Below are 23521 nucleotides of genomic sequence, written 5' to 3'. Positions count from 1 at the left end.
TCAACAAGACAGAAAGTCAACAAGGACATCCAGGAATTAAACTCAACTCTGCAACAAGCGGACCTAATAGACATCTACAGAACTCTCCACCCAAAATCAACAGAGTATACATTCTTCCCAGCACCACATCGCACTTATTCCAAACTTGACCACATAATTGGAAGTAAAGCACTCCTCAGCAAATGTACAAGAACAGAAATTGTAACAAACTGTCTCTCAGACCACAGGGCAATTAAACTAGAACTCAGGACTAAGAAATTCAATCAAAACCACTCAACTACATGGAAACTGAACAACCTGCTCCTGAATGACTAATGGGTACACAACGAAATGAAGGCAGAAATAAAGATGTTCTTTGAAACCAATGAGAACAAAGATACAACATATCAGAATCTCTGGGACACATTTAAAGCAGTGTGTAGAGGGAAATTTGTAGCACTAAATGCCCACAAGAGAAAGCAGGAAAGATCTAAAAATGACACCCGAACATCACAATTAAAAGAACTAGAGAAGGAAGAGCAAACACACTGAAAAGCTAGCAGAAGGCAAGAAATAACTAAGATCAGAGCAGAACTGAAGGAGATAGAGACACAAAAAACCCTCCAAAAAAATCAATGAATCCAGGAGCTGGTTTTTGGAAAAGATCAACAAAATTGATAGACCACTAGCAAGACTAATAAAGAAGAAAAGAGAGAAGAATCAAATAGATGCAATAAAAAATGATAAAGGGGATATCACCACTGACGCCACAAAAATACAAACTACCATCAGAGATTACTATAAACACCTCTATGCAAATAAACTAGAAAACCTAGAAGAAATGGATAATTTCCTGGACACTTACTCTCTCCCAAGACTAAACCAGGAAGAAAATGAATCCCTGAATAGACCAATAGTAGGCTCTGAAATTGAGGCAATAATTAATAGCCTATCAACCAAAAAAAGTCCAGGGCCAGACGGATTCACAGCTGAATTCTACCAGAGGTACAAGAAGGAGTTGGCACCAGTCCTTCTGAAACTATTCCAATCAATAGAAAAAGAGGGAATCCTCTCTAACTCATTTTATGAGGCCAACATCATCCTGATACCAAAGCCTGACAGAGACACAACAAAAAAAGAGAACTTTAGACCAAAATCTCTGATGAACATCGATGCAAAAATCCTTAACAATATACTGGCAAACCGAATCCAGCAGCACATCAAAAAGCTTATCCACCATGATCAAGTGGGCTTCATCCCTGGGATGCAAGGCTGGTTCAACATACACAAATTAATAAACATAATCCAGCATATAAACAGAACCAAAGACAAAAACCACATGATTATCTCAACAGATGCAGAAAAGGCCTTTGACAAAATTCAACAGCCCTTCATGCTAAAAACTCTCAATACATTTGGTACTGATGGAACGTATCTCAAAATAATAAGAGCTATTTATGACAAACCCACAGCCAGTATCATACTGAATGGCCAAAAACTGGAAGCATTCCCTTTGAAAACTGGCAAAAGACAGGGATGCCCTCTCTCACCACTCCTATTCAACATAGTGTTGGAAGTTCTGGCTAGGGCAATCAGGCAAGAGAAAGAAATAAACGGTATTCAGTCAGGAAAAGAAGAAGTCAAATTGTCCCTGTTTGCAGATGACATGACTGTATATTCAGAAAACCCCATTGTCTCAGCCCAAAATCTCCTTAAGCTGATAAGCAACTCCAGCAAAGTCTCAGGATACAAAATTAATGTGCAAAAATCACAAGCATTCTTATACACCAGTAACAGACAGAGAGCCAAATCATGAATGAACTCCCATTCACAATAGCTTCAAAGAGAATAAAATACCTAAGAATCCAACTTACAAGGGATGTAAAGGACCTCTTCAAGGAGAACTACAAATCACTGCTCAGTGAAATAAAAGGGGACACAAACAAATGGAAGGCCATACCATGCTCATGGATAGGAAGAATTAATATTGTGAAAATGGCCATACTGCCCAAGGTAATTTATAGATTCAATGCCATCCCCATTAAGCTACCAATGACTTTCTTCACAGAATTGGAAAAAACTGCTTTAAAGTTCATATGGAACCAAAAAAGACCCCACATTGCCAAGACAATCCTAAGCCAAAAGAACAAAGCTGGAGGTATCACGCTACCTGACTTCAAACTATACTACAAGGCTACAGTAACCAAAACAGCACGGTACTGGTACCAAAACAGAGATATAGACCAATGGAACAGAACAGAGCCCTCAGAAATAATACCACATATCTACAGCCATCTGATCTTTGACAAACCTGACACAAACAAGAAACGGGGAAAGGATTCCCTATTTAATAACTGGTGCTGGTAAAATTGGCTAGCCATTAATTAAGAAAGCTGAAACTGGATCCTTTCCTTACTCCTTATATGAAAATTAATTCAAGATGGATTAAAGACTTAAATGTTAGACCTAAAACCACAAAAACCCTAGAAGAAAACCTAGGTAATACCATCAGGACATAGGCATGGGCAAGGACTTCATATCTAAAACACCAAAAGCAACAGCAACAAAAGCCAAAATTGACAAATGGGATCTAATTAAACTAAAGAGCTTCTGCACAGCAAAAGAAACTACCATCAGAGTGAACAGGCAACCTACAGAATGGGAGAAAAATTTTGCAATCTACTCATCTGACAAAGGGCTGATATCCAGAACCTACAAAGAACTCAATCAAATTTACAAGAAAAAAACAACCCCATCAAAAAGTGGGCAAAGGATATGCACAGACATTTCTCAAAAGAAGACATTCATACAGCCAACAGACACATGAAAAAATGCTCATCATTACTTGCCATCAGAGAAATGCAAATCAAAACCACAATGAGATAACATCTCACACCAGTTAGAATGGCAATCATTAAAAAATCAGGAAACAACAGGTGCTGGAGAGGATGTGGAGAAATAGGAACACTTTTACACTGTTGGTGGGACTGTAAACTAGTTCAACCATTGTGGAAAACAGTGTGGCGATTCCTCAAGGATCTAGAACTAGAAACACCATTTGACCCAGCCATCCTATTACTGGGTATATACCCAAAGGATTATAAGTCATGCTGCTATAAAGACACATGCACACGTATGTTTATTGCGGCACTATTCACAATAGCAAAGACTTGGGATCAACCCAAATGTCCATCAGTGACAGACTGGATTAAGAAAATGTGGCACATATACACCATGGAATACTATGCAGCCATAAAAAAGGATGAGTTTGTGTCCTTTGTAGGGACATGGATGAAGCTGGAAACCATCATTCTCAGCAAACTGTCACAAGAACAAAAAACCAAATACCGCATGTTCTCACTCATAGGTGGGAATTGAACAATGAGATCACTTGGACACAGGAAGGGGAACATCACACACCAGGTCCTACTGTGGGGGGGGGGGGGGGGGGGGAAGGGGGGAGGGATAGCATTAGGAGATATACCTAATGTAAATGACGAGTTGATGGGTGCAGCACACCAACATGGCACATGTATACATATGTAACAAACCTGCACATTGTGCACATGTACCCTAGAACTTAAAGTATAATAAAAATAAATAAATAAATAAACAAATGTAAGGAAGAAAATTTTAAAAAATAAAAAAAAATGTATGAGGCACAATGTTGTTCAATTAAAAAAAGATGAAAAATTAAAAAAAAAGGTAAACCAAACTATAAATGGATTTTTTTCCTGACCAATTAAATGATTGTTTAAAAAAACAAAGGTACAAAGCTAGGATATAAGAGATTGAGGGGAAAAATATCTATAAAGGATATACAAAAGGTAAGGCACTGGTTAGACACTTTACATACATACTCTTACTGAACCTCTGAGCATTTCTGAGAGGCACCATTATGTCACAAATGAGGAAACCGAGACAGAGATGTTAAATAGAACAGAATCACACAGCTAACTGGTAGTGGAATGGTATTTAAACCCTCTGACTTTCTAGGCTAAACTCTAACATGAACACTGCCATTAAGATGTTAGTAGCTACTGAAAAAGAAAATTGAGGAAGTTGTATGTTAGTTGAAAGGCAGTGTATTTTAAAACCAATTAAACTAGTAATAGCTAACTGGAAAATTAATGTAAAAAATAAATACAACTCAGGCAATGAAGGGTTATCTACGTAAGCCATAGTTTCTTAGGAGGAACAGATCAGATGAATAGTTTTCTACACTGAAATTAGGACGGACTCTCAATGATACTCTGTTCCAGTTCAATTTTAACACATGAAGAAATAGAGACCAGGAAGGATGAATAACATGCTTAGGAATTTACAATTAGTTAGATGCAGAGCCAGATGTTTAATCTCAGTACCATTTCTAATATTGAGCTATTTCCATTGTATCGCATGGCCTTAAACTCTGACTTAATGTTTACAAGATGAACTAGAAAAAAACTTTTTTGGAGTCTACAGTTATCAAACATAATTTCTTCATACTGAAAGATATTTTTCTGATGTGTATTTTGGAAAACAAAAAGAATACTGCTTAAATCTTTGGTTCACCAGGCCTCTAAAAGTGGTTAACGATTATTAAAGCTATAACTTTGACTGAAAAACCTATCTTAAATCAATGAATATAACTACTGTAACTTGTATTGGCAAAGGAAATTTCAACAGAACTTGGGTGTGGGGTATACATAGCTAAAAATGGCTTGAAGATTGAGTTTTTCCTACCCCAAAGTCTCCTTGTTACATCTTATAGAATACTTAGAAGTGAACAACTGGGATTAAAAAAGCAATTTATGGCAAGTATCAAAGCACACAAAAAAGTAAATTTAATTTTTACAGACCCCTGGAAGGTAAAAATGGCATTTATGATGACTAAATGAAAACAAAACAAGTAAAACATTAACAAAAACAACAAACCTATGTTTTATAACTCAATACATTCTATTTCCTCAATTAACAAACCATGTAAAATAATGTAAAGCAAAATATTACTTGTAAATAGGCAGGGAAAGTTTCTTCAAGCTTATTTTTCCTTTTTCGGTATCTCTTCTTTATTTTTTCAGTACTTTCAGTAACAGAAACAGATTCATCAACTAAAGTATCTGGTAACTGCTCACTCCAGCCTGAAACAACAGTCACATTTATACATATGTGGCATTTAAAATTTCTAGACAAACCCACTGAAGGTAATTTTATACCTTACCAATGTACACACAGTTTCATATAAACAAACAAGCTTTTTCAACAAAAAATCTCAAATCAAGTTTATTACTTTTAAGTGCCAAAAAATTTTCATTTCATGCCTATTTAGTATTAGCATGTTTCCCATTTTCTTAATAACAGATTTCTTTACAAAGCAAAAGCTTATTTATTTATTTAAACACATTTTGTTAAAGAGTAAAAAGATAATAATAATAATAATAAATACCCAAAGCTCATGAGTATGAGGAAATGGCAACTTACAAACTATTAAGGCAAATTCAGTGGGTACAATTTTTTTGTAGGGTGGATTGAGAATACTCAACAAAAACCTTAAAGAAAAAGTGTGTCCTTTAATACAGCAATTCCAAGCTCAGAAATTTATTATAAATTAATTATTTGTAGGATATATACATTGTGAAAACATGACTATGAATATGCCAATAAATATGCAATGAACACTCATTCTTGAAATCAGAAACGGAAATAAATTTGGGGACTATGAAACTAGCAAAGAAACAAGAACACAGCTTAAATTTGACAAATAAACAATCAAATGATATTCTCAGATGCTTCGTGATGGCAGGGCAAACGGTACATCCCTCTGAAAATCAGTATGAGCATTCTACCACCAGACTACATAAGTGAACTGACTCTTCTGAAAACTAGAAACAGACAAACATTTTTTACAACCATCTTTTTAAATGCACCGTAACCTAGCCAGAACATAAGGAATCCATGAAAAACAAAAATTAAGGTAAATAAGGAACCACAGAAGTAAGCAAAAAAGTAAAAGCTCTCCGAAATTTGCTGAAATCCAATGACCTCAAACTCTATACGCACTCAAATCCTTTCATCAATAAAAGGTAGTAAGGCTTTTATTGAGTAACAATAAGAGGCAATAAGGCTCTTATTGACTGTAACATTTTAGGAAGCTCTTTCCAACAGAAGTATCAAGACCAAGGGGTTACATTAAAAAAAAAAAAAAAAAGTTTTAAGTCAGTACTATACCATCATCTCTGCAAGGTAACTGCTCAGAAATAGAGCCTGAGGAATCTTTCCTGATCACAGATCTTTTGGTTTTCCCTTGCCCAGTTCGACTTCTTTGCCGCACCATAAATCCACCAATACCTATCCAAAAAAGAAATTGGGTAAACTGATAAATAATTTCTCCCTACATTTCCACAGTACATAGGATAAAACTGCTTTATCTTGAATAGTAAGGCATTTTCCGAAATTAAATCTGTGCTAATCTAAATCAATAATCTGATTTTTAGGTAAACTAGAAGTTAAAAATAAGCAAAAAAAAAAAAGAAAAGAAAAAAGAAAGAAAAAGGCAAAGCCACTGTTATCACTTATCAAACAGAATATAAAAAGACCTGTGTGCACTTCCTCTTCTAAACAGTATCGGTGTAAATATCAAACACTAAATTATGCTGGTTTATCTATTTGACAAATATTAGTACCTCATACATCAAATTACAGTCATGCACTGCATGATGATGTTGGTCAACAAAGGCCTGCATGTTAAGACAGTGGTCCCATAAGATTATAATGGAGCTGAAAAATTCCCACCACATAGAGATATCACTGTAGTTATAACACTGTAGCATAATTACTTTATTTTTTAAAATGGATTTAGGGTACCATGCAGCCTCAGTGTGTAGTAAGCTATACCATCTAGGTTTGTGGAAGTGCACTCTATGATATTCACACAAGGATGAAAACGCCTAATGATGTATTTCTCTGAACTTAAGTGATGGATGACTGTGTTTGTATACTAACCGGCTAGATGACAGAAACATTCTTTGACTGATATGATTTCAGGGGGATGGTGTCCAGTATTCCAAGGTATGAGGGTATTTATACATGGGATACATAGAGCCCTGAGGTTAAGAGCATGGAATCTGGAGTCAGACTATGTAATTCTACTCACTCACTAAATACTTCTCAATGCCTCAGTTCTTTCACTGGTTAAAAATGGGAGTAAGGCAAAGCAGCTTCTCATACATATGTTAAATGGACAAATAACATAAGTGAATTGCTTAGAATAGAGGTCTGGTACACAGTCAACACTATAAGCTTTTGTGAAATGATATCGCTGTCGAGCAATATACTCCGTGACCTAATGGGCCCCTCAATTAGAGGGCTGACTTCCATGTGAGGCAGAGGAAAAGAAAAAAGACAGTAAATACAAGTTCCTGGAAGAAATCTGCAATGTCTAAAATTTAAAGTGCACTTATAAGCCTCATGATTAGGAAGAAATGAAATCATTTTCATAAAATGATTTAGATGCAACTAATCTTAGGTCCTTATTATAGATGTGACCTATTTAAAAGACGTCATCTTTCAAGGTCTCACAGAATACAAATGAAGTAAGAAAGTTCTTCCTTACACAGCAAAAGGGATTTAGGTCACTCTTACCAATAAAATGTAAGCAATCAGAAGCATAAAGATTGTACCAATCCAATTTAAAACCTCATTGGTAAACAGACATTAATAAACTGCCTAAGGAAAGCCTACTCAATACCTGTGAAAAGCGGGAAAAAAATTTTTTTAAATAAATACATAAAAGCCTACAACTTCTGTATTGTGACAATTTCAATAATTTTTTCCAATAAGGCAAATAAAATCGACAAGCAAGACCACTTTTCTCTCCACTCCTGAGGCAGATAAGAAATAAGAGTGTTTAATCCGTCATAGTTTTAACTGGACTATAAATTCTAGGAGGCATAATAACTCTCTTGTTCCCTTTCACGTTGTATACTTACTGGCACTCCTGCATAAACATTGAAATCAGTTTTTTCAAAAAAAGATATTAGAAAGTGAACACTGAAAACTAAAAGCATTACAGAAGTACACATCCAGAGGAACTATATAAATGGCCTTCAAAGTCCAAGTATGAACAAAAGCCAATCTAGTAAAGCATTTAATAAAATGGTTAACATTTGGGATAAGATATTCAATAATGATTCATTGTGAAGTATTCACATATTCAAAATAAAGAACTCTTGAGCTAAAAAATCGTATTCAAATAGTTTAGTTCTTTAATTTATATGCACATATTTTTGTTTAGACAGTTCTTAATCCTGAATAGTTAATTTTAGTTGAAGTCTTCAGTATTGTATTTTTCTTAAATTAACCAAGTATTGATGATATTGAAATGTCTACCTCAGACACTATACCTGGTCTGTATGGTTTCCTTTTTCTCTTTTTGACACCATCTGTTCCTTCTACTCCCTTAGTTTCATCATCCACAGCTTCCCGCTCAGGACTAGATTCTGATTTTCCATCACAATCCATAAGTTCTCCTTCTGGAAAAAAGTAAATGTATACACAAAATTGGAAAAACCTATCAAATACATAATCCCTACATAATGGGGAATACAAAGCAGGGTTGTTACTGAGCCATTTTAATTACACATCCCTATTGGTAGGGACAGTATGAAAGCAGACAGAAGCCCCAAATGGTTGCAGAAATTGTGCTGCTTAGTGCAGTGTTCCCATGAAATAAAACATAATAATCAGAGAAGGGGAACACAGAACTCAGAAAGAGTTCTGTTAAGTGTAATCCATTTGCACTTAACAAATTCACTTCTTTAATTATGTCTTCAGGTCCAGGTCTCTAGACCAGAACTCTCTTCTAAGCTTCAACCACAGCTATAATTGAATACTACCTAGTTACTGAAAACTGTATATCCAAAATGAACTACTGATTTAAAATAAACTTTCTCCTTTTTCCCATGTTACCTATCATCATTAAAAGGCATGGACATGTAACCTGGAGAAGACAAACGCCTGGAAGACCACCATAATCATTCCTAATCTCTTTCCTCCCACAACCAAGACTCCTCAATACCTCTGAAATGCATTTTATCACTCTTTATCACCATCTTAGTCCAACCTCAGATGACTCACTATTAATACAACATGCTGCTATCTAGTTCCCCACCTCAAAGCTTACCTCTCTCCAATTAGTTCTTTAAATTACTGCATAAATGATCTTTCTATAAATATGTATCAATTTTCTGCTTAAAATCCTTTCATGTCTTCCCAATGCCCTCAAAATAAACTTCAAATTGCAAGGCCCATTACAACAGCCTTTTGTAAACTTTCCAGCTTCATCTCACTCCCACCAGTGAACTATATTCAGTTCTTTGGATGTATCAAGCTCTTTCTTCCACTGTCTTCCCCAATTTCTGCCTTCTACCTAATTTATCTTTCATGATTTATTCTAAACTTCACTGTATTGAAGAATTCCTGATATTTAGATAAGGTTATGTCAAACAGTGTATGTTCCTATATATGAATGTCATGCTTCATTTTAATTGGTTCTTTAAAATCTGTGTCCCTGCTGGACTGTATTCTCCATGAGAACAGGTACACAGATTTTCTTAGTAACAGATGTATTGTTAGCAGGATACCTAATACATGTTCAACAAATACTTCACTGAATGTGGTAAATGGAATGCTTAGAGAATGCTATTTTAGAGAATGCTATTTTAACACTATGTAATCTAACTTTTCCAAGTTATATATGCTTTACATTGTATTACAGGAAAAAGACATGTTTATCAAATACATTTTAAAATCAAGTTGTTAACTCCTTCAATATTCTCAGTATTAGAGATAACATATTTCTGTAATGGCATGAACAGGGTATGCGTCTTTTGTTTTTTATTATATTTGAAGCCAATTCCACAACAATCTGATAATGGCTATGAACGTATGACTAAGCCATGAAAAGAAAAGTTTATAGGCCAGGCAGGGTGGCTCATGCCCATAATCCCAGCACTTTGGGGGGGCCAAGGCAGGTGGATCACTTGAGGTCAGGAGTTCCAGACCAGCCTGACCAACATGGTGAGTCTCTACCAAAAATACAAAATTATCCGGGCGTTGTGGTACACGCCTGTAATCCCAGCTACTCAGGAGACTGAGGCAGGAGAATTGCTTGAACCCGGGAGGTGGAGGTTTCAGTGAGCTGAGATTATGCCATTGCACTCCAGCCTGAGCAACAAGAGCAAAATTCCGTTTCAGAAAGAAAGAACGAAAGAAAGAAAGAAAGAGAAAAGAAAAAAGAAAATTACTGAAACACAGCAAGCACCAAAGATAACAATACCAATTGTTTACTTCCAAATAAACCCACCTAAAAGTTAATGACAGGGAATTTGGGGTGAAGGTGGCAAGCTAAATCCATATATTAAAATTTCATTCTCCTGAAACTCTACTAAAAACACACTAAAATAATCCATTTTTAAAAGATAAAATCAAGCTGGGGCATGGTGGCATGCCTGCAATCCCAGCTATTTGGGAGGCTGAGGTGGGAGAAGAGAATTGCTTGAGCCAGGAGGCTGAGGCTACAGTGAGTTATGATCACACCACTGCATTCCAGCCTGGGCAACAGAGAAAGACCCAATCTCCTTTAAAAAAAAAAAAAAAAAAAAAAGACAATAGGAAAGGAGAAAAACAACTTAACAAAGTTAAATTCTCAGTTGAAGGCAGAAAGAACTGAAAAAAAGAATGCAGTTTATAACAATCCTCAGAAGGCTGAGAAACTAGGAAAACTGGCTACCTTTGGAAATAAGTGGGAGAAAACCGAAGCAACAAGAGCTTTATTTAATTATCTACAGAAGTCATACTCCCTACACCTGCTTCCTAGGTTTACACACTGAGAAGCTGCTACTCTCATTCATGGGATGCAGGATTCCTGGGTGACCTTAAACGCAACAATGGGATAAAGACTGAAAATAGAAGAAACTATACTAAATGTGGGCATACTAAATGTGGACAACCCCATCCTGCTCCCGCTGCCGTACCCCATGTTTCCCCACTAAATTCTCAGAAAGTTAGCAGCCAGATCTCCAGCCTCCAAGTATGAGGTTTGAAAAGACTGTTGTGGGGAACCTGATCAGTTCAAGAAGAACATCTAAAGATACTGAAACCAGAGGGTTCCCCAAATGGTCAGCACAAATCACCCCACTAAACTTACAAATTGACAAGCACCACCACATACTCAAAGCTTTCCAATCAACTACTTAATTCCTTTTTTAAAAAATAAAAATAGTATCTATCCAGTCTCCATCTTTAGTTATTCACTTTTAATCACGCAGGTACAATAAAGATTATCTGATGATGGTCTGTAACAAGCTTGTCCAACCTGCAGCCCAAGATGCTTAAAATGTAGCCCACTACAAGTTCATAAACTTTCATACAACATTATGAGACTTTTTATAAGTTCTGGGTTTTTTTGTTTGTTTTTTTTAAAAAAAGCTCATCAGCTATCATCAGCGTATTTTATGTGTGGCCCAAGACAATTCTTTTAATGTGGGCCATAGAAGCCTGAAGATCTGCAACACCCCTGACAGAGACCTGAAAACATAAAAGACAATTTGGAATTAATAGACTAAGTAGGAAGAAAAAAATTTTTAAAAAGATTAAAATCCTCTGAGGGATAAGATAAGATACCCATGAGGCAAGAATAGGATGCTACAAAAGAAACATTCAAAGGAAGGAAAGAAAGCTCATGAAATAATTGAAACAACAGAAATAAAAACAAAACTCAGTAGAGGAAGATAAAATAAGGACATGAATTGGAAAGAAGCAGAGAAAAATTGAGTACGTTTCACATCTGAAAAGCAGAATTCTAGAAAAAGAGAGGGAATTGTTGTCAATAATATAGTTCAAGAACATCTCCTGCCACTGAAGGATATAAGATGGCAGACTGAAAGAGACCACTCAGTGTCTAACAAAACAGATTTTAAAAATCCAAAATAGACAAAAACAGACGTTATCCTCATGAAATTTTAGAACACTGAGGACAAAGAATTTCCTAAAATCCTAAGAGCTCCTAAGAAAACACAGGTCACATAGAAAGAATCGAGTTCTTCATATACTAGAAACTAAAAGGCAGTGGATCAATGGACTAAAAATGATAAATGAAAACGTATTTCCAACCTGGAAAAGATCAGTCAGGTAGGAAGGTAAAATAAAGACATTTTCAGAAGTATATAATGCCCAAAACTTACCTTCCACACCTTCTCTGTCAGGGAGCTATGGAAGATACGTTCCACCCAAATTGACGGAAGAAATAACAGAAATTAATGAAACTGCGGAAAACACATGTAACACAGGAGAGAACACAAGATGATCTCCAAGATGATGAAGAAGAAATCCCTAAATTAATCATATGTAATGGTTTGTGGCCAAGGATAGCACTGGATCTAATACAAAGACCACCTTTCAACTGAAACAATGCACACGAGGACAGTAAAACCCAAGAGAGCACTTTTATTGATGAGGTTCATAGTGACACCAGTAAGCATACATGTTGAGACAAATGGCATAAAGTAGCACATACAGTGCCCTAACACAAGTGGTATCACTGAAGGCTAAAGTCTCTTCTAACCAACATATTCACAAGGGCCTTCTGATTCCCACAGGCCGCAATAAAGAAAAAGACCATATCGGCCAGGCGCGGTGGCTCATGCCTGTAATTTCAGCACAGCACTTTGGGAGGCTGAGGCGGGTGGGTCATGAGGTCAGAAGATTGAGACCACCCTGGCTAACATGGTGAAAACCCGTCTCTACCAAAAATACAAAAACAGCCGGGTGAGGTGGCGGGCGCCTGTAGTCCCAGCTACTCGGGAGGCTGAGGCAGGAGAATGGCATGAATCCGGGAGGCAGAAGTTGCAGTGAGCCAAGATTGCACCACTGCACTCCAGTCTGGGCGACAGAGCGAGACTGTGTCTCAAAAAAAAAAAGGAAAAAAAAGGAAAAGACCATATCACCCAAACATGAGAAATTCTTCCATATATGCATACTTGTATCTAGATGACTAATCTCTGGAAAGTTATAAGAAAACCACTGGTTCTTTCCAAGGAAGGGATGGCCGAGAAAGGTAGACTAACTTAACATTGTTCACTCTTTTTAAGACCTTTGTATTCCTTATAGCTATTGCCTATTCAAAAACAAACCTGTAACAGGGAAAGAATGAAAGCTTTTCTTCAACATTTGGGACAAGGCAAGGATACCTAATCTTAACACTTATATTCAACATAGTCCTAGCCAGAGCAATCACATAAGAAAAGGAAATAAAAAGCATCCAAGCAGAAAAAAAGGGGAAAAATTATCCCTGTGTGCAGATGACATGATCCTGTATGTAGAAACCCCTAAAAATTCCACAATTACTAAAATAAATGAATTCAGTCAAGTAGCAGGATACAAAATCAATATACAAAAATCACATGCATTTCTTTATACCAATAATGATCTGAAAAAAAATCAAGAAAACATTTCCACTTAAAATAACACCAAAAAGAATAAAACACTTAGGAACAAATTTAATGAAGGAAGTAAAAGGTTTATATACTAAACATTATAAAATATTGACAAAAGAAACTGAAGACACAGAGCCGGGCGTGGTGGCTCACGCCTGTAATCCCAGCACTTTGGGAGGCCAAGGTGAGTAGATCACCTGAGATCAGGAGTTCAAGAGCAGCCTGGCCACATGGCGAAACCCTGTCTCTACTGACAATACAAAAATTGGCCAGGTGTGGTGGCAGGCACCTGTAATCCCAGCTACTTGGGGGGCTGAGGCAGCAGAACTGCTTGAGCCCAGGAGGAGGTGGAGGTTGCAGTGAGCTGAGATCGCGCCACTGCACTCCTGCCTGGGCAACAGAGCGTGACTCTGTCTCAAAAAAAAAGAAAAAAACTGAAGACACAAATAAATATAAAGATATCCCCATGTTTGTGGACTGGAATAATATTAAAATGTCCATACCATCCAAAGTGATCTACAGCTTCAGTGCAAATTTCCAAAGGCATTTTTCACAAAAATAAAAAACACAAATTTGTATTAAATCATAAAAGACCCTGAATAGCCAAAAGAATCTTGAGAAAGAAAAAGTAGAAGGTATCACACTACCTGACTTCAAGTTATATTACAAAGTGATAGTTATCAAGACAGTATGGTACTGGCATAAAAACAGACACATGGATCAATGGAACCGAATACAGAGCCCAGAAATAAACCCAAGCATATATTACAAGCTAATTTTTGACAAGTCCAATAAGATACAACAGGGAAAAGACGGTCTCCTCAATAAGTAGTGATAAGAAAACTAGATATCTATATGCAAAAGAATGAAACTGAACCTGATGTCTATCTTACACATCATACACAAAAAGCAACTCAAAATGGATTAAATACCTAAGACTTGAAGTCATAAAGCTCCTACAAGGAAATATAGGAGAAAAACTCCTTGATATCCTCCTTGACAATGATTTTTTGGATATCACACCAAAAGTTCAGGCAGCAAAAGCAAAAACAAGCAAGTGGGACTACATCAAGCAAATAAGCTTCTGTATAGCAAAAACAAAAACAGGGTAAAAAGGTAGCACAGAGATTAGGGGAAAATATTGGCAAACCACACATCTGATAAGGTGTTAAAATCCAAAACATATGAGGAACTCACACAACTCAGTAGCAAAAAACTCCCAAATAACTGGATTTTAAAATAAACAAAGGACCTGAATAGCCATTTTTCCAAAGTCACACAAATGGTCAAATGGTGTATGAAAAGATGCTCAACACCATAATCATCAGGAAAATGAAAATTAAAACCACAATAGATATCATCTCATGTCTCTTAGAATGACTATCATCAAAAAGGCAAAGACAAAAGTGTTGGTGAGGATGTGTAGAAAACGAAACCTTTGTATACGGTTGATAGGAATGTAAATTAGTATAGCCATTATTGAAAACAGTATAGAGGTTCCTTTAAAAAAATATAACTACCATAAGATGCAGCAATGCCTCTGTTGGGCATATATTCAAAGGTAATAAAATCAGCACCCGAGAAAGACATCTGCACTCCCATATTCATGGCAGCATTACTTACAATAGCCAAGATATGGAAACAAACTAAGTGTCCTAATGGACAATTTACTTATCCATTCAAGGACAGATGAATGGACGAAGAAATTGTGATGTGTGTATGTACATATATAAGTCCTCCCTTAATGTCATCAATAGGTTCTTGGGAACTGAAATGTTAAGCTAAATGAACATACAGCATGTTCTCAAGTAACACTGTTTCCTTCAATCTAATTTTGGTATAATGCAATGAAAAAAAAAATCGGTTTTGTCATACTTTTTTTCCACCTCTTAACCACAGTTTCTAAGAACTTACTGATGACAATGAGGACTTAACTATACAATGGAATAGTTGGCCTTAAGAAAGGAGATACTGCCATTTGTGACAACATGGATGAACCTGGAGGAAGCTATGCTAAGTAAATTAAGCTAGACACAGAAAAATACTGTATGATCTCACTTAATAAGCAGAATGGGAGGCAGGGGGGTGAGAAGCTGAATATATAGAGAGCAGAATGGTGGTTATCAAGGGTCTGGGGATGGGGGATGGTTGGGATGGGAAGAAGTAGGTCAGAGGGTACCAATCTGCAGTTAGGTAAAATGAATAATTCTAGAGATGAAATTAATACACAACATGAGAACCATAGTTAATAATACTGTGTATCGAAAATTTGCTGAAAGAGATTTTACATGCACACACACACACACACACACACAGAGTAACTACGGAAGATGAAGGATACAGACATCTGTCTGATCATAGTAATCATTTCACTATGTATACAAAGCATGTTGTATACCTCAGATATGTAAAATAAAAATAAATGAAAAAAACAGAACAAAACAAAACCCGTATCCTACCTGCAAAAACAGTTTCAAATGCATTATGTCTTTGGATTTAGCAAGGAATTCACCTTTGCAGGCCCACCTACATACAACATTATAAATACACCAGGTGATTCATTGTATTATTCACAGTAAAAGACTGAAAGAAACCCAAAGGTCTATCAACAGGGGAAAGAACTGGTAAATTAAGTTGCTTATATTTCCATATAAAGGAATATTTGCAGCCACAAAAAAATGAAGGACAGTAAAAAGTAGCAAGACAAGAGGAACAAAAAACATATATATACACACATTTCCTTGTACATGCATAAAACACATCTGGAAGGTTACAGAAGAAACCTCCGAGGTTTCTGGAGATGTAAACTGGGGGCATGAAGGCAGGGGAAAGGGAGAGACTTCACTGTTTACCTTTTTATTCTTTTCCAATTTTAAATCATTTGAATGTATAACTTGTCTAGAAATCAAATTTTAACAGTTGAGGGAATTAACATTACAGAAAGTAACAAACTTCAAGAAAGCAGCCACCTTCACCAGGTGGATAGTTTACCGCACTCTTCCCATTCTACAGTAGTTACTGAATGCCAGTCTCCTCCCTCCACTCAGTCTGCCCCACCTGCTGGCCTGCTACAGCCTTGGTGCAGTCCTATTCCCGCACCTCCAAACACGTCCATACATTGTGATGGTCTCTCTGGGGCCACCGATTGAGAGGAAATGTGCTGTGTTTCCATTCTTGAGACAGAGTGTTTTTATTTTCTTGAGGTTTGGGATATTTTTCTTGCAATAACAGGGTTTCTAGATCCCAGTAGGTGAGAAAGAAGTATGCTTTTATTGCATAAGGAATTTGTTTCCGATATATCAAAGTGATGATGTATGACTTTTCTTAAAGAAGTGGTTATTAGAAGAGTTAAAAATCAATGGAAACAAAAAGTCATAGGTATTGTTCCAATACTCCAGGAACATCACAGTTTGGATCCTGCAGAGGTGTGTAAAATAATGTGTAATATTACATTCTGACAACCTCAAATTGAAAAATGCACAGCTGAAGATCACTTATAGTCAATACTACTTTTCAAACTTTAAGTTCATCAAGTCTCTCCCTAATGTATTGTACTTTTTAATAAAGGAAACTGTCAGATACGCTATAATACAGAGGAAAATGTTTATATACTCTTTCATTATAATTTTTCCACAACTTCCAAAATGAAGAAAAAGACATGGAAACATTAAGTTTGGAGAATAATTGTGGCAGGCAATTCCCCCATCCTAAAAGTTCAATTACCCAAACATAGGCATGATTTCTTACTAACTAAAAAGGAACTGAATTCACATATAAAGACAAGCGTGGGATTCTGTTGAGTTCTGCTGGACACAGAACACAACTGCCGAAGCACTGGTTGAGCACTTGTATTCTAATAGCTCACGGTTACTGAGCACTCTACGTGTGGGAAGAGCCAGTGCCGGGTGCCTGGCACGCATCCTTGCACCTCATCAGCACAACTATCCTGTGGGCTCATCCTGGTTCACCTATTTTATAAATGAGAACACTAGCATTAGAGAAGTTAAAAAATTTGCCTAAAAACATCCAGAGTAGGTTTCAACATTGCCCACTACTTTATAATGCTTTCCCAAGAGCACTGAGACATTATCAAAACACGTTAGTGAAACAGTCTAAAACATCACAAATTTTAGGTTTAATACAAAATGCCCAGAAAAGAGCAGCGTTATTAGAAATCTCAGCATAATGTAATAATAAGAACTTATGATGATTGTATCCTTTTCCTATTTTTTCTCCTGTACAGGCATATTAAATACCATAAAACTTATTTTAGGGGTGTGTATGTGCAGTTTCAAGATAATAATCTAAAACATTTTTAATATGACGAAGTATGGCAATACTAAATTTTTTTTTTTTTTTTTTTTGAGACAGAGTCTCGCTGTGTTGCCCAGGCTGGAGTGCAGTGACGCGATCTCAGCTCACTGCAAGCTCCGCCTTCCGAGTTCACGTCATTCTCCTGCCTCAGCCTCCCCAGTAGCTGGGACTACAGGCGCCCACCACCGCGCCCGGCTTTTTTGTATTTTTAGTAGAGACGGGGTTTCACCCTGTTAGCCAGGATGGTCTCGATCTCCTGACCTTGTGATCCGCCCGCCTCGGCCTCCCAGAGTGCTGGGATTACAGGCGTGAGCCACCGCGCCCAGCAGCAATACTAAATTTTTAAAAGGGATTTTTATTTAGCCAACAGCAGAAAGCAAAAATATTGTCCAAGTAACATGCATTTATTTTATCCCTAGGAATGTACCTTTCCTTCCACAAAGCATGTGAGATCCTGGCATGTAAATGAACATGACAGACTAGTCATGAAAATAGTGTATATTCAATTCCTTAAATTCTAAAATTGTCTTAGCATTTAACATCCAACACACTAAACAATCTTTTTTCATATTCAAAAAAATAAGGACAAATTCAGTAAATTCAGATGGGCTATTTTATCACGTAAAGTTAAAAAAAGTAAGGGTAATTTTTCAACTGATTTTCTTTTACCCTGATACAAGTCAATGAGAAAGTATGAAATTGAAACATATCACCATTTCTCAGTGCTTACAAATGGTAGTCACAAGGAAAAGCTTCCAAGGTCTTTTGTGTTGTTTTTAAAAGATATTATAATCTCATAATTTGGGAAACAATGTGTACTATTATCAAGAAACCTTTCATATTTTGTGAAATGGAGCACTTCCCTAATTTAAGAGACTATGGAAACCTTTTTCAGACATTTTTTTAACATCCTCAGAAATGGAAATTCTTGTTAATGCTGATCTGATCAATTCCTCCTAAGTTTATGGACTGTCTCTTCACAAACTACAAGCCCCCAAATCAAATTATCTGTTCAATGGTATCTGAAATCAGTTATATACAAGCATCAGAAAGCTTTTCTCGCAGCAACACAGACCCAAAACACACTACTACAAAACAAAAATTATCAAGAACATACAAAAGACATATCTTTTTTTTTTTTTTTGAGATGGAGTCTCACTCTGTTGCCAGGCTGGAGTGCAGTGACTCAATCTCAGCTCATTGCAACCTCTGCCTCCTGGGTTCGAGCAATTCTCTGCCTCCCGAGTAGCTGGGATTACAGGCACGTGCCACCATGCCCAGCTAATTTTTGTATTTTTAGTAGAGACAGGGTTTCACCATGTTGGCCAGGATGGTCTTGATCTCCTGACCTCAGGTGATCCACCCACCCTGGTCTCCCAAAGTGCTGAGATTACAGGCACGAGCCATCGAGCCCGGCCACAAAAGACATACCTTTTCAAAGCCACAATTACCTCTCACCTGGACCACTGTTCCTCACTGATCTACCTGCCATAACTCTTACGCCTAATCATCTATTTATATCATAGGAGAGTGTCCCTCTTAAAATATAAATAAGATCATGGTGTTCTTCTTTTCAGAAACATTCAATGGCCTCCCATTCCATTGCTATTAAGCACAAACTACTGACACATCACCTTATGGTTGTGTTGAGATATACTGAACTGCCCTTCTTGTCTGTCCATCTCTAATCTTCTCACCTTCTGACTGTCCGCTCTGCTCACTCTGTTGGTCTCCACAACACTCTTCAAATAAACTCAGCACACTCTCACCCAGAGCCTTTACACTGGCTTCCTCACTGTCTGGGATGCTCTTCTCTCAGGTAATCAAGTGGCTCACTCACTCACCTCTTTAAAATCTGTGCTCAAATACTGCTTTCCATTCATATGGACCCTAAACACCCATCTGTACTTCCAATTCCTTTTTTTTTTTTTTTTGGAGATGGAGTCTTGCTCTGTCACTCATGCTGGAGAGCAGTGGTGCAGTCTCAGCTTACTATAACCTCCACCTCCCAGGTTCAAGCAATTCTCCTGCCTTGGCCTCCCGAGTAGCTGGCATTACAAGTGCATGGCACTGAGCCCAGCTAATTTTTGTATTGTTAGCAGAGATGAAGTTTCACCATGATGGCCAGTCTGGTCTCGAACTCCTGACCTCAAGTGATCTACCTACCTTGGCCTCCCTAAGTGTTGGGATTACAGGCGTGAGCCACTGTGCCCAGCCAGCCAATTCCTCTTAATCAAACTTTATTTTTACCATGGGACTTGCCAAACATGTTATAATTAACTGATTTTTTTTTTAAGAGTTGGGTTACCTAACATTAAAATATAAACTCTCTGCAGAGAATTCTACCTGCTTTGTACACTGATACGATTTCCAACATCTGACATATAGTAGGTATTCAATAAATTCTATTGTCTCAAAGCCAGCTGCAGTGGCACATGCCTGTAGTACCTGCTACTTGAGAGGCTGAGGCAGGAGGATCACTTGAGCCCAGGAGTTGGAAACCAGCCTGGGCAACATAACAAGACATAGCCCCTTAAAAAAAAAAAAACAAAAAAAAAAACCTATGAAATAAAATATAATGGAACAGAAATAATTATCACTTCATTTCTAAATCAGTTGAAAATAAATATCCGCCCCAAAAATGAGCAAACCTATAGTAATCCTCTTTAGGATATAACTCATATTGGATTTTAAATTACTATTAAAATATTTTGCTATCTCAAGAATTCAGCAGGCTGAGCAGACCAGATGGCTCGAGCCCAGGAGAGTTCAAGACCAGTCTGGGCAACACAGCAAAACCCCATCTCTACAAAAAAAAAAAATACAAAAATTAGCCGGGCGTGGTGGCCCACATCCATGGTCCCAGCTACTCAGGAGGCTGAGGTAGGAGGGACACTTGAGCCCAGGAGGCAGATGTTGTAGTGAGCCAAGATCGTGCCACTGCACTCTAACCTGGGCAACAGAGCGAGACCCTGTCTCCCCACCAAAAAAAAAAAAAAAAAAAAAAATTCAGCTAGAAAAATGTTACATTTACATTGATCAAGAAAATGTTTATAAACCAATAGTTTATGATGCACACTGGTGAATATGAAGTTATACCTGAAGTAATATTAAATGACAGCTTTTCCATTTCTAGAATGTTCTACATCAAGTTCTACATTAACTTAAACATGGTATTATCCAAGCTCACAGTATCTGAGAAGGTTTATGTTATCTAGCAACCTAAAGTCAAGCCCTCTGTATTTCCCCACCTGTGATCTTCAAAGATACGGTGCTCCTTGAGATTTCTGAAAGGTAGGTCTGTTCTAAAATGTGTGAAAGGAAGAGAACCTGAAAAGGCAAGGTCTAAGAAGATCACTCATTTGGAAATGGCAAGGGTCACATCAGGGGTTATCTAAGTTAGTGTGATTTACCCTTTGGTAAATCATACACATATTTCAAAAGTTACTTTATATGCTTTAATTCTTGCACACATATTTCATGGAAAATAAATTAGTATTACCTCGACTATCATCCATTTCACCATCCCTTGAATGCTCTGATTGGATGTCTGGAGGGGTCTGAAGGACGGCCACGCTATTCTGATTTATAATCTTCAATTTCAATTTTGGTTTTGACCGTTTTCTTCTTGGAACTGTAACTGTGAGGCTCTGTAACTGAGTCATCCCTGATTCAGTCAAACACACACCATCCTGGGTATAAGTCTTGGGTGGGTCTAAAATTACAAAATCCCAAGAATACAAATTTAAACTTTCATTTTAAATTTGACTGATTACTGTTCCAAAATACCCATGTCAAGGGAATGTGACCGTAGTTCTAGAAAGCAATTACGTATCTATGAAATGCATGAATAATTAACTTCATGATACCCAATAAAAACTAGGAACAATAGGTCAAACTTTCTGGGATTATAGGCAAAAAGGCTGCATGTTTTTAAAAAATGGTCTTCCTAGGCCGGGTGCGGGGGCTCACACCTGTAATCCCCAGCACTTTGGGAGGCCGAGGCGGCAGGCGGATCACGAGGTCAGGAGATCGAGACCATCCTGGATAACACAGTGAAACCCTGCCTCTTCTAAAAATACAAAACATTAGCCGGGTGTGGTGGCATGCACCTGTAATCCCAGCTACTTGGGAGGCTGAGGCAGGAGAATCGCTTGAACCCGCGAGGTGGAGGTTGCAGTGAGCCGAGATCATGCCACTGCACTCCAGCCTGGGCGACAGGGCGAGACTCTGACTCCAAAAAAAAAAAAAAAAGTCTTCCTGGCATTTCTATTTTCATGTCCCAATAAAAAGAGTTAGAAGCACTGCAACTAAACGCAATGCTCAGCTAATCCACTATGAGCTTCTTCCTAGAAAAGATCAAAAGATAGGGATCTATTTACATAAGAGAAGAAAGAATACTCCAGAAGTTCATCTGGAAAAATCAGAGTATCAACATAATTACTAATAGGGAGAGGTAATAAATAAGTACAAATCCTGCAGATTTAATTTTAAATGTACAAAACTGTTGTTCCTTAGAACAATTCCTGTACTATCCAAATGTTTTTGTATCAGGTGCTATTAAATACAAGTATTCAAAAGAATGATTGCTTAATAAGAATATCATATTAATCACCATACTAAGTTTATTTATTATTTTAAAAATTAAGAGATTGAATTAATTCTAAAACAAATCTGTTTGCTAACTAGGCCATATTTTCTGCTAACTGATAATTAAGCACAGTAATATATCAATGAAACCAAAGCAAGTATGGCATTAATGGTTATTCTAAGAGCTGTTATTTTTGTTGCCAACTTGCTGAAATTTATAGGAGTACTGCCCCAGTAAAGCTGGACAACATTTTATATATCATTGTGGAAATGATTACCAACATGAGGGAATTTGGATAGAACACCCATATGATTGAAGCAGGTTTGACGAGTGGTAAGCCAATTATGTAAAAATTAAGCAAAGTAAATTAATTAAATTACGTAAAGCATTTCAAATTTTACCTAGCTCTTTTACTTTTGTGACAATTTGTGCTACAAGTGAAGATTCACAGCAGTCTGAGGAAGGCACTGAAACGAAAAAAAAAAAATCCAGGTAATTCTTTTCAGAAAAAGTAAAGTGTATTTAAATACTTATATATGATTAAAATTTGTTTCTATACTCATTTTATTAAAATAAATGTTTGAACACTAAAGTTAAAAGTGGTTTTTAAAGCAACAACAAAACAAGAAGTGGTGAAGGAAATACTCAAGTCATGGAGGAAAACCTGGCTAAGAAAGAATCAATATATTGGATTTTGACATACTGTCAATAACTACAAGATCATGTTCCCTGGAAGCAAAATTATAGTTTACATCTAAAGTATATGCTTTTTATTGTTTCATGTCAATTGTTTTATTAAAAGTTGTGATAAGTCATGTGTAACCAAAAGTAATATTTTTTGTAAAATACTTGTCAAAGTAAGTTTCACAAAGACAAAATAGAGTATAGCTAAGCTAATTCATTGGTTATGAACAGTAAGGTGCAAGTGAGTGGTACAAGAGTGCAGACTCACAGTTTAAATTATTCTCTTACCATTAGACGCAGGCATATAGGGTCTGCACATGCTACAATCAAAACCAATGTCTGCTACATTTTCCACTTCTTCCTCAGTATTTAAGTTTTGACAAACTGCATGCATCCATCTAAAAAGACCATATTTGTACATGTTTTTTAAAAAATGGAATATACTGAGAACTGCTACCTTTTAAAACCTGTAACACTG

The 23521-nt window shown here is 36.9% G+C and overlaps 1 protein-coding gene across 17 annotated transcripts in view; it reads right to left on the bottom strand.

Annotated features, from left to right (window-relative positions):
* KMT2C (lysine methyltransferase 2C) overlaps positions 1 to 23521 on the bottom strand; it is a 298256-nt gene that overhangs the window by 70351 nt on the left and 204384 nt on the right. For all 17 annotated transcript variants that reach the window (XM_031664996.1, XM_031664992.1, XM_031665006.1 and 14 more), the window contains 6 exons: positions 23332 to 23441; positions 22761 to 22826; positions 21271 to 21483; positions 8364 to 8492; positions 6190 to 6309; positions 4972 to 5102 (listed from right to left, as the gene is read on the bottom strand). In XM_031664996.1, the coding sequence (XP_031520856.1) occupies positions 4972 to 5102; positions 6190 to 6309; positions 8364 to 8492; positions 21271 to 21483; positions 22761 to 22826; positions 23332 to 23441 (769 nt within the window). The remainder of the gene's footprint in view (positions 1 to 4971; positions 5103 to 6189; positions 6310 to 8363; positions 8493 to 21270; positions 21484 to 22760; positions 22827 to 23331; positions 23442 to 23521) is intronic.

This window comes from Papio anubis, chromosome 4 (assembly GCF_008728515.1).
Source record: "Papio anubis isolate 15944 chromosome 4, Panubis1.0, whole genome shotgun sequence".
NCBI classification, from domain to species: Eukaryota; Metazoa; Chordata; class Mammalia; order Primates; family Cercopithecidae; genus Papio; species Papio anubis.
The sequence above is the reverse complement of the archived record's forward strand: the minus strand, read 5'-3'. Positions and strand labels throughout refer to the sequence as shown.